The sequence below is a fragment of the Vanacampus margaritifer genome, chromosome 5 (genome assembly GCF_051991255.1).
Source record: "Vanacampus margaritifer isolate UIUO_Vmar chromosome 5, RoL_Vmar_1.0, whole genome shotgun sequence".
In the NCBI taxonomy this organism is placed as follows: domain Eukaryota; kingdom Metazoa; phylum Chordata; class Actinopteri; order Syngnathiformes; family Syngnathidae; genus Vanacampus; species Vanacampus margaritifer.
In genome coordinates, this window is record NC_135436.1 from 29,652,955 (window position 1) to 29,665,625 (window position 12,671).

The 12,671-nt window shown below is 42.8% G+C and overlaps 2 protein-coding genes across 6 annotated transcripts in view; one reads left to right on the forward strand and one right to left on the reverse strand.

The window, feature by feature from the left end:
- nbeab (neurobeachin b) overlaps positions 1-12,671 on the forward strand; it is a 223,230-nt gene that overhangs the window by 147,349 nt on the left and 63,210 nt on the right. The window lies entirely within an intron of this gene.
- Positions 131-2,604, reverse strand: mab21l1 (mab-21-like 1). The gene has a single exon (XM_077566753.1). The coding sequence runs from the start codon at positions 2,202-2,204 to the stop codon at positions 1,125-1,127; it is 1,080 nt and encodes a 359-aa protein (XP_077422879.1). The 5' UTR covers positions 2,205-2,604; the 3' UTR covers positions 131-1,124.

A 12,671-nucleotide genomic window follows, 5' to 3' on the forward strand; every position in this document is an offset into this window, starting at 1 on the left:
AACAACAGAACCTTTTCAACGCCTTTTGACGCCATGTTGTTACGCAACAAATCACATCTCCAGTCCAACTCGATGAGCTGATCCAAATTGAGATTTGCACTTTTGAACAAAAAGCATGACGTCGAGCAAATACATTATAGAACAATTGCTTTTATTAGCTCTTTAAATTAAGTAGGTGGCAATTTAAAAACAAACAGATCACAGATGTTAGAATCCAGTGTATAGTTCAAGTGCATTTCTTTTCCTCAATTTTACCGTCATATATATTTACTATTATTTCATTTAAAAAAAAACAATCATGGCAGAGCAAGTTTTTTTTTTTTTAAAGGAGAAAAGAACAGCCAATAAAAAAAAAGGTTATTTAAATTAAAAATTCAAGTAAGTCGATGGAATGTTTCTTTAAACAGAAGCTTTACACACACATGTAAACTTTGCAAAATAAAGAAGAAAGTACACTCAAAAAAACAGTTTGGTCAAAAATAACAGCTCAAAATGTCTTCCTTTTTCGGGCCAGCATTTTATGTTTTCACTTGGAATATTATGGATTTTGCTTTGTTTACGTTAATGATTTCTATTTTGGATTCTGTTGTGTGACTGCATGTATGTTCGAAATGAACTTCAAACTCAAAAATGGACCCAACTTTCTGGGTTGTTTTATACAAAATGACCCCATTTTGGTTTCTTGACTCAAAGTTGGGTCAAATCGACCCAATAGGATCGCTCCAGTTTTCGACTCATATAGTTTTGTAAAGGGTAGGACTCGATGAGTTTTTTTTTTTTTTTTACTTCTTTCTACTCCCTTCTAAACATGCAAGCTGTCCCTGCTTAGACTTTTTTTTTTTTTGACCCAACTGTTTTTGGAGTGATAGGCAGAGGACAAAGTGTAGAGAGCAAAAGTATAAATTATTATTTTTTTCTAGCAGAGAAAAAAAGACACCAACATTCACAATGTGACTGGAAGCACAACATTTACAGTATCAAATGTAAAGTCTGGTCAAAGGTTTGTTCTGAAAGTATTTAGCGTTTTATTTTGTGTGCGTGAAGCGCAAAAGTCCGTTTTTTGCGCGCGTTTCGTCCCCCCCCCCCCCCTTTTTTTTTTTTGAATTACCTCATGAGCGAGCTTCTCAGAGCTTCTCGAGACTTTTGGGGTTGGTGAGGATCTCCCTGGCCAGCCGCCACGTCTGCTTGGCGGCGTTCTCCAGCGCCGAGTGCGGCTTTCCCTGGAAGAGGTCGAGGTTGGGCAGGAAGTAGTGCGGGCAGCGGCGGCACTGCAGGCAGGAGATGAGCTGCAATAGAATCCCGTTGAGGCGGTCGCCCAGGCAGTTCTCGTCCCAGTCGGCCTCGCGCGGGTGCTTCTCGCACTCGTACGACACCAGCGACTTCATGTGGTAGTTGTTGAGCGGCGTGCCCGGCAGCTCCAGGTGGCGGTCGCGCAGCGCCTTCAGCACCGACAGGCACTTCTTGCGGCAGCCGCCCAGCAGCAGCCGGTTCTCGGCCTCGGCGAACTGCAGCACCCACGCGTCGCTCTCGGCCGAGCTCTGCTTGCCGTTGAGCGAGTAGCACTCCTTGGACAGCAGGTTGAAGCCCTCGGCCTTGACCTCGGCCACGCGGTTGGGCCCCGGCCACGGGATGTGCGGCAGCGGCCAGTGCGCGGCGCTGCGCGGCCAGATGCCGGTGCACTTGAAGGCGGGCGTGATCTGCACCACGTAGCGGTCGCGGATGCGCAGCTTGACCTCGCTGGTGTCCGCCACCATCTTGACCACGTCGCGGTAGCTGCACTTGTCCACCGCCTGCGCCACCAGCGTCTGGAAGCGCGAGCGGATCTTACGCGCCGACAGGTAGCCCGAGGCCGTGATGAACTCCACCCACAGCGACATGCTGCGCTTGCGGCCGTCGCTCAGCTTGAGCACGGCGCAGCCGGGCAGCGAGCCGTCGTCCACGAAGTTGAACACGCCCATCTGGTTGAGGTAGAGCACCACCTCGAACTCGCTGGGCGAGATGACCTCCAGGCCCTCGAAGCGGTTGTCCATCTCGCTCAGCGAGCTGATGAAGCGCGGCTCCTGCACCTCCACCTCCTTCAGCACGTCCGACACCACCTTGCACACCTCGCGGATGGTCTTGGACACGGCCGCCTTGCGCGACTGGCACTTCTCGTTGTAGTACTTGTTGAGGTGGTACACCAGCTTGGCCTGCGCGGCGATCATGTTGGGGCAGAGATCCGGGTTGTACACCGGAGTCTCGCAGTACGCCGACGGATCCAACGCGGCGGTTTGTACGGGAGCCAATTTTAGAGGAGAAAAGGGGACTCTTTACCGAGAAAAACCCGATCGGAACCGGGAGAGGGGGGGAGGGAGGGAGGGGGGGAGGGTGGTGGGGGGCGCGGAGCGGAGCAGATCGGAGCTCCCGGGACACCCGCGAGACGCGCTCACTCCTCCTTCAGTCACTTGACATGACTGAAATCAAATTGCTGCGATTGCTAGCGAACAAGAGAGGAGGAGGAAAAAATAGATTTAAAAACAAAACCCCCCCCAAAAAAAAGTCCCCCGCCGTCGAAAGTGTGCTTGCGTGCGCGCAGAGCGGAATGAGAAACCGCCGCTGCGTTTGCTCTCTTCTGACAGCGCGCGCGCGCACGCGCACAGCGACTTTATCATATGGGCGGGGCTAGGGCTCGCTGGACCAATGGCTGCCTGGTTGCGTCACAGCGAGCTCCGCTATAGTCGCGAAGGCTCGTCGTCAGGCCACAAAGTGCAAGTCGACGCCTGAGGACATTCACACGTCGCACATGCAAGCTAAAAGGGAAATAAGAATCATAATATTTTTGGGTTGGTTGCAGTTGTATGATTTTTTCCTTCTGGATTGCGTTGATTTGTTTTTTCTTAAGTACCTTATCGAATTCTAGAAATGGCAGCTGCTCGTTGTCATGTTGGGAAATCAATTTCAATTCGTTTGCCATTATTTCATTCACATTTTTCTTCACTCAACTGGATCCAACTGGACCATTCTTTTCATGTCATTTTGAAATGTGTCATTTGTCACGTATAATTATTCAAAAACAATTTTTGCAGTAGTGCATGATGTCTTCAATTCTAATGATTAGGGGAACTTTTAACAATTGCCCATTTTATTTTTCCATTTTTATTATTTGCTGACCAGTTTACGAATAATGTGCATGCTAAAATCACAATAGGAATGTGTTTAGGCCACTATTAATTTTTCTATTTGAATCGATTAATCTGTTCGTATCAATTAATCAATGAATCCGATTTTTTTTTTTCCATCGCTATATTCAAAAGCAGTACATTATTACAAATGGCAAATGCAGAAAATGTATGCAAACATAAATTCACTTACTGGTTTGGTCCATAACATAAAATAAGCAAAAATGTTGATAATTGCTTTCCAAAGTAAAAGCGATGTTTGAATTTTTGATTATTATTTTGAATTATGATCATAAATCTGCTTTGATGGAGGAATAAGAAATGCATGAGTTTTTACAATTGAGTGGCTATCATTTTAAACATTTGGGCAATTTCATAATCATCTCCAAACAATTTCTCCAAACTATTAATAGATTATCAAAAATAATTATTGATGAATCGATTAATTATCAATTAGTGGTTGATTAATCGATCATTTGTAACACATAATTTACCCTTATATGATATTTATTGTAAATATTTGGACCAATTAAAGTACATTACATAATTAGAATGTTGCTTTGGAAATAAGTGAAGCATGAACTCCTAATAATTGTTGTAGTTCTGACGTACACGCGTGTCCATTTTCTAGTCAATCTCTTTTTTTATGTGTGCCGCATGTTTTTTGTTTTTTTTGGGGGGGTGGGGGGGATTCTGAATTTTGCACTAAATCCTTTTATGTCTCGCATATACTGACTGCCTCCATTTCTTAAAATAAATAAAAGGAAGAGCAAAGACATGAGAAAGAAGTGTTAGATGGAAGGCTGCGACTTTTCAGGTCTCCGCCACGCATGTGCCATCTAGTGGCTGTAAGTGGAATAGGCCACGGAGGTATTTCCAGATCCGATCGTCCGCTTTGTAAATTACGATCGTTGGGCCTCACTGAGACGCGGTCGCATGTCACATCTCGCCTTTGATCTCTTTGAAGTCGGATGCTTCGGAACCGATAAATATTTCGACCGAGACAAGTAAAAGCTGTTCCGTTTAAGACTTTTGTTCTATCCCGCTGAGAAATGGCAATGCTATTTACTGTCATTCACAACCAGCCCGCTGAGACAAAAAAAAAAGAAAAGAATACTAAGCATGTATTTTGGCCACAATGTTTGTCAGCATTCGCACAAGAATCCCAGACAACATTCTTACATATGACTGTAAACTGGCCTCCCTTATTGACATATTTTCCGTCCTCGCTCCCTCCCTCCCTCCCTCCTTCTCTCGCTCCCGCTGCGGCCCAGCCCGCCACGTTTTATCAGAACCAGACCAGGTCCGACATTCCCGCCGAACAACGCCGCAACGCCAGGATACGGGAACCTCCCAAGCGCTCGCTGGCTTCTCGGCTGGGCTCTTCCGCAAGGTTTTTGGCCCGTCCGTGCGTGATCGCGGCGCGAGGATTTGGCCCAGATTAGCTCCTCCTAATCTGAAGCATGTGCCGTCTTGCGAATGCGTCACAGAGAGAGGGGCCCTTCTCGGCGCTGGTTTTGGACACTTGAGTGCATCGCTCTCGACAGCATTGTTGCTAGTTGAGGCCCTCCGCTTCCAGCACAGGCCCCGTTTTTGACCCGTGCGTCGTTATTGTATAAATCAATATGGCGTCTCCTGCTGTCTCCCGCCAATTTTGACCAGCGCATGTGACCCCGTTTTCAAGGCCTCTTTTGTTTCCACGGCATGGACGGGACACTTGTATGCTTCTCATCCTCCATTTTTCTTTGGCCTTTTCTTCTTTATGAAGGGTGATTGTCCTGCTAACGTGGCAGGCGACTGCGGGTTCAATCCTCCTCGACTGGAAATTCCCTCTCTGACCGCAGCACTCGTGCTCATGCAGTGGCCCGAGGTGATGTGGATGCATCTGTTGTCTGGACATGTATGTTGAAATCATCAAAATTCATTTGGATTCCTACAATTATGCATAACGGGTGATGTCGGGCAGACTCCTCGTACCCTCAAAATGATCACTTTTCGGGTGACCCCCAAAACGGAATGATTGTTTAACCATTAGCATTGCATTGTCAAAGAGAGCAAGATATTTACAATACTTTGGATTGGTCATTAACTCATTTGCTCCCAAAAACGTATAAAAGCGTTCTATTCTAAATATGGTCATGGTCCCAAAAACGTATTTATATGTTTATTTCAAAAGTGTGTTTTTTTTTAATGCAGAAGGCTTTGATGCAGCCTCTGAACTGAACGCTTAAAGAAATGGTAGTTATTAAAAAAAATGGCCAGCAGGTGGCAGCAGAGAATAAGAGATCAACCAGGGCCATGTTGCAAAAAGCTCTTTTCCCCACTGTTTGAAACAGATTTGTGAATAATGACGACCTTAGCTATATTCTAATGCTGATTGCTGCAAAATAGAAACAGATAGAAATATACTTTTTTTCCTGATGAAAGAAGAGACTCTAATCTTTCTTTTGGTAGGTTCCATGTTTGTATAGCAAAATAACACAAAATTCTGTGGGCCTCGCAAAATCAATCAAAATCCAATAAAACAGCCGGGAGCGAAGGGGGTTGCTTCAGTGAAAATGGCTGTGAGTGAATGAGTTTATTTATAAAAATAAATGAATAAATAACATGTGTGGACTAACCAGTAGTATAGATTTGTAAAAAAAACAAATGTATCAAATTGTGACAGGAAGTTTGAGCCGGACGCTAGCGATATGCAAATTGTGTGTGTACGTGCTTGGTCATTGTGGCATTTGGGAAAGTGCCGAAAATGTCCTGAGCATCACCACCAGTCTTTGGTGGGCATGTCAATCTTTTGTCGACCCACGGAAAAGTCTCAAGAATTCATGCCTGAAAACATCCAGGAAGTCGGATATTTCGTTTTCAATCAACCATTTTCGGGGCTCTTTGGCAACGTTTGATGATTTCCCAAAATAAATACGAAGATTGTAAGAATGAAGCCGTTTTTTCTTAGCAGCATGACATTTTTATCTTGAGAAAACCTCCCAAAAAGTCTCAAGAAGTCAGCCATTTTTATTTTTTAGCATTGCACAATTGTCTGGGATATGTGCTTCTGATTGGTGATCATTTGGGAAAATCACCTAAATGACTCGTGCCTCAAAAAAAAATAACGGCCAATTTAAGCAGATATAGCAGAAGATTATTATTATTTTTTTTTTTAAACGTGTTTTTCCTATAGCGCTTTTCCACATATAAATATAAATAAATAATAAATACATTTAAATGGCTGCACTTGATGTTGTCAGCAACCCCACATAACGGCGGCCAATCGTGATTGGCATGTTATTCATTTCAATAATCCAATTACTGAAAGAACAATTAGCCATGAAAGTTGTCTTTCTCAGTGCTGCAAAATTAATTCATTAGCACATAAATCTGAAGTTTGTACTAAAAAGAAAAAGAAAAAAAAAAAAGCACATGTTAGCAATTACTGTCGCCCTCTCAAGCTAATGCTCAGATAAGATTAAGAGGATTTAACAAACAATGTATTTCTGTATAAATCAGATTAAAAATGTCAGATGTGACGTTCCCACTGTGAGCAATAATCTGCTGGCTTCGCTGCTGGCGTGTGTTGTTGATATTGATTGTCACATGATGAGATGTTTTTTTTTTTTTTAGTAACGGAGCGTTATCATTGTTTTTATTATTATTATTATTATTATTCCCCGACAATATGGTGTCTCTGTAGGAAGCGGACTCAATTAGCCGGACCCCCCTTTGGCTTTTGTCCATTCATTTGTTTTGTCCACCGCTGGGCTTCTTGTGAACGTCGCCTGGAGGCTCGCAACCTTCCCCGCCGGATCGAGCCAATCACGGCAAGCACAAACTTTCAACGAGCGCACGTCACACACGGGACATTTTATGTGTGTGTGTGTGTCTGTGTGTGTGTGTATCTCTCTCGCTACACACAAAAAGGTGGCCAAAGTGTAAATTAAGAAACGTAATTGATTGTCTGGGCTTCATTTGGCCCTTCAACCCCCCCCCCCCCCCCCACACCCTCCCCCGCCCCCCCTGCAATATGCTACGCTTGTCAGCCTTTGTGATAGATTACATGCGTGCATTTGCATGACTTTAGCGTCACTGTGGCTCGCACATGCGTGTTTGGCAAATGAAGAGTTGGCGAAATGCACAATTTGCCTTTTGAAAAATGAACCTTTCATCATTTGGTTGCCAAATGAATCATTGTTTTTGTTTTTTTAACATTCTCACAAAACTGGTAAAGTGAATGCTAGCATTCCATGAAATGGTTAAAAAATTGAGCGCCCAAAGCCAGTTTCTTTTACTTTGCAACTTCAAGTTTGGTAGTCGTGTCTTTCTTGGGTTGACCTGCAAAAAAAACAACCTGAACAAGCCTTTGCAAAAACACACAGGAAGTCCGCCATTTTGTTTTGTCAGGATAATTTTAGGGTCAATTTGTGTTGTTGACTCATCATAAAAGTAATTTTTTTTAAAAAGTCAGCCCCCGAAGCCGGTTTCACTCACCAGTCTGGATTTTCATAGCATGTCTGTCATGAGTAGACCAAACAAAGTAAGCCATGTCAAAAAAAACATACAGGAAATCAGCCATTTTGTTTCGAAGGGACCATTTTAGGGGCAATTTTGCAAGTTTCTTGACTTTCCAAAAAAAGTAAAAGTACTAAATTAAAACAAATCCAGACCCCCAAAGCCAATTTCACTTAGCAATTGTGAATTTTGCGAGCCGTTTTCATCATGAGTAGACCAACAAAAAAGTCTCATGAAGCCGTATCGGAAAACAAACAGGAAGTCAGACATTTTTTTTGGACATTTGGACCATTCTACGGACAATTTGGCAAAATTTACTTGCAATAAAAAAATGGTAAACTTTGCAGAGGTCAGTTTCATTTAGTAACTTGAATTTTGGTCATCTTATCTTGAGTCATCCTGTAAAAAAAGAACATTTGCCATTTTGTTTTGAAACAGACATTTTACGTCTGTTAGGCCTTCCAGGAGAGATTTTGTCCAATTTCTAGCAAATTGAACCCAACACAGACGACTGAAGCTAAATTGTCGATGTGTTAGTCGTGGTCGGGTGAAACTTTTGAAAATTCTGCCCCCGAAGCCACATTCACTTAGCAATATGAAATTGATCATGATTGACATACTTGTCTACTTTGGGTGGGAATCTTTGACTGTCTCACGATTCGATTCCGATTTTTGGGTCTGCGATTCGATTCAGAACAATTTTTGATTCAAAATGATTTGATTGACAATGATTTCTGCTTTAATTTATAGATGTGCAAATAATCGTTAAGAACTATTCCAGTCTGGCTCGCTAATGCTAATTAGCGCGCTACTCGCGGCACTTTTTGTCACTCAAAAGAACGACTGTTCGTACAAAACGCTTCAGAGAAGCACGTTAACATTACTCACCGGGTTTTGCTGCAAAAAAATAAATCTTTTATCTACTTTCTAATGTGGCAACAACTTAACAGTGTATGACAACGCGCGGAACCACACTGCCCCTAAGTGGCCAAATCATGTACAACATGAACAGCGCTCCCAATAAAGGCACACACAAACAAAAGCAAGACAGTATAAAATAATTCTGGTTTTGATTTTGGGATATTTAAAATCGTAATAAATGAGAATCACGATTCTTATGAGAATCGATTTTTTTGGGCGCACCCCCTACTGTGTTCCATTGGAACCCGCCCAAAAAAGTAATGTCCGTAATCACACAGGAAGTCAGCCATTTTGTTTTAAAAGGATGCTGTCAGCCATTTTGTCCACACGCTTGTGATTCACTGCCAGCTACTTTCAAAACTACCGACACCTTCTCCAGATTTGGAAATTGTGCGCTGAGCTGAGCAGATTTTCATTTCCTGGTGATTTTTGTGGTCAAAACAAGCAGCATATTAATCTTCGTGCCGCGCGAGATGTCAGCCATCGCCACGTGGGCGCCGTAATCATCTGCCCACTGACCCCGAGACGCTCGTCCGCGCCTCCCTCGGAAGCCCTCGCCTGCGTGCGTTCCCCAAATCCACCTCGCCTCGAAGACCAAGCGCAGGAAACAAAAGAGGATGGAGCCAAAACGCGGCGCCGCCCACTTGGTGATCGAACGGCGCCGGGCCTGTGATCCAAATTAGGCGAAGGTGCCTAAATAAGGGATGAAGGGTTCATGATTGCCAGTCGTGGAGATGTGAGGTGGCGGGTGCCAACTGTCAGAGGCGGGCTAATGATGACAAATGTCTCTCTATGCAGATTGCTGCTGCTGCCGCCACTGTGAAGAGAAATGCGGGCGGGGCCTAATGAGAGGAAGCTTGTGTGCTTATTTAATGACCTGCACGGAAACAAACTACACTCACTCAAGCTTGATGTTGTTAAGGGCCAACATAACATAAAGGAGCCGGCGCCGGCCGCTTCTCCTTCAAGCATTTTCCGTTTTTAAATAGCATCCTCAAAATCAGGTCAGATGATTACGTGAACGTTTATTTACATTGAACATGTTTTGTCTTAGCCAGTCAGTGAATAAAGAGAACAATAAAATCTAATAAAAAATAATAAGGAAAGAAAGTAGAAAGCTACGATGGTGTATTAGGGCCACGTAGAAATATATCTTTTTTAAAGTGGTGCGGGCAATATTCAGAGAAAAAAACTCGCAAATTTGCCACTTTATAAGGTGGCAAATTTGCCACTTCATAAAGTGCAAGATTTGCAAGAAAAAAAATCTGCCACAAAATGTGCCAAAAAAATGCCCCCCCGAAATTGGCCACTTTATAAAGTGGCAAATTTGTAAAAAAAAATTCTCGCAAATTTGCCACTTTATAAAGTCGCAAGTGTACCACTTTCTAAACAAATTTACAAGTTTTTTTCTGGCAAATTTGCGACTTTGTAAAGTGGAATGTTTTGGCCACTGCTGTGGTTATCGCTCCTATAAATCATTCATATCAGCCAATATTTGTCAACATCTTTTTAGGGATTCCATACATAGTTTGACTTTAGAACACACCTCCAAAATGTAACATTAGCACTGATGCTAAAGCTAACGCTAAACAACGACTGTCCTGGCTGCTCCGTCAATACAACTTACCACAAACGACCTTGGTAACGACATGGAATTGATACTTTTGTATATTTACAGTTGATTGATTTACGCTGCGACCGACGTGGAAACGTCGCATTAGCGTTGACGCGAGGGCTAACACAACGCAACGCAAGCTGCGTCCACCAATGTCATCGATGGCGGAAGATGGTGATCCAGCTGTTGCCGTGGCAAATGTGCCAATCCAGCGGTTCCATTGATCGACATATAACACTGATGTCATTGCACCGGCAGGTGACCTGGCTGCTCCGTCAATATCCGACCAATAAAGTCATCAATCCTCATGCAACCTTTCCACTGCTGATATGATTCCGATTTTGCACCCTTGAGTACTGGCAGATACCGATATTGTTCCGATACAATATCAGCCAGAAAAAAACTCGTTTATAAACACTTTATAAACTCGTCAAATTACGATGTTTTTTTTTCTCTCTCACAAATTTGCCACTTTATAAAGTGGCCCAAAAAATTGCGGCTTTTTTTTTTTGGCACATTCTATTCTCGCAAATTTGCCACTTTATGAACTCACAAATTTATGAGTTTTTTCCCCGCAAATTTGCCACTTTGTAAAGGGGCCAAAAAATGTTGGGCTTTTTTTTGCCACATTTTATTCTCGCAAATTTGCCACTTTATAATCTCACAAATTTATGTTTTTTTCCCGAAAATTTGCCATTTTATAAAGGGGCCAAAAAAATGTTGTTTTTTTTTGGCACATTTTATTCTCGCAAATTTGCCACTTTATAATCTCACAAATTTATGAGTTTTTTTTTCCCGCAAATTTGCCATTTTATAAAGGGGCCAAAAAAATGTTGTTGTGTTTTGGCACATTTTATTCTCGCAAATTTGCCGCTTTATAAACTCACAAATGTATGAGTTTTTTTCTTGCAAATTTGCCACTTTATAAACTCGCAAATGTATGAGTTTTTTCCCCGCAAATTTGCCACTTTATAAAGTGCCAATTGTTTTTTTGGCACATTTTGTGGCAGATTTTTTCTCTCAAAATTCGCGACTTTCTAAATTGGCAAATTTGCGAGTTTTTTTTTTCTTGGAATAATGCCCCCGCCCACCAAAAATATTTCTACGTGGCCCTAATACGCCATCGTAGCTTTCTACTTTCTTTCCTTATTATTTAGTATTTTATTTTTGTGTTATTTTTGTTCACCGACTGGCTATGATAAATCACATGCTTCTGTAGTGAGCCAAATTAGTTTCCTGAGCTTTCCTGAGTGCTCGCTAACACAAAATCCTTCTGGGTCAGCAGGGTCCGTGTTTAGTGTTTTGGCCGCTTGCTTATATGGTATTACGAGGCCGTGTTTTTGGAGGTCGGCAGTAAATCGGATTCTTCCACCGGCGCTGTGACGTCGGCCTCATGCTAATAAAAGAGCAAAGCAGGAGTGTCGGCGGCCCGGCCAGATTTGCCCAATTTGTTGCATGAATAGCTCTTGAAAGGCTGGGGCGGGCCCTCACAAAGGGGCCCTCGTCTTTGTTTGCTCTCGGCCCATCTGTGTCATCTGCTGGTCCGTGCGAGAGGGCGGAGTCTCGGGGGCGCTCCCCAGCGGCGCCGCCAGTTGTTTTATGGACTCTGCGGAGTTCATAAGCCGGCCCCTCCGCCCATTGTGCGGCGGGGCCAGCTGACGCGGGTGAATGGACGGCAGCATATTGACACATCATTTCCATTAATGAATCGGACGAGCCGGCCTTGTTTCCAGCGCTGATTGATGTCTGCCGGGCTATCGTTGGGGGGGGGGGGGGGGGGTGTTTGCGTGGGGTGCTCTTCACCCACCGCGACACCACACAAGACTTTATTTTTTATTATTACATAAAAGTGATGTTAAAAGCCCCTTTCCTGTACATAAATCACGTGTGGATTCACTTCTCTTTACAAGAGACTTTTCTTACACTTTTATGACTCACTAGATTTTTTATTTTTTTTAATGTTCATTCAAACAAAACAATACTTTTTTTTTCAGGAAGAAAAAAAAAAAAGCTACAGACTAGTGGTACTTTGGCTTACATTTTGAATTCATTGCATTACCTTACTTTTTAGTATTATCTCAAATCGTGTTTCCTCATTGAAATGAATGGAAATGCTGTTAATCCGTTCCAGCTCCAGAAGAAACAACAACCAAAACGATGTAATTTGTTTATTATTATAGGATAATAGCACTATGGTATTGTACTTTGTGAAAACGTTTATATATAATTTAAAGAAATATATAATATGTGCATGGGGATTTCTTTTTATGCTTCTTGTTGATATGTGTGCCTTGGCCACCAGTGGGCAGTATCATGTATTCTGTAAGCCACAGTCATGTTGTATGTTGTTCAGAAAGGATACATCATATACTCTATGGATTGTGGAGGTCAAAATGGCAAAACCGATTGTAAATTTTTAAAATTCTATGACTCACTGTCCACTGAATAGCTTGCACCTACAAATTATACAAATT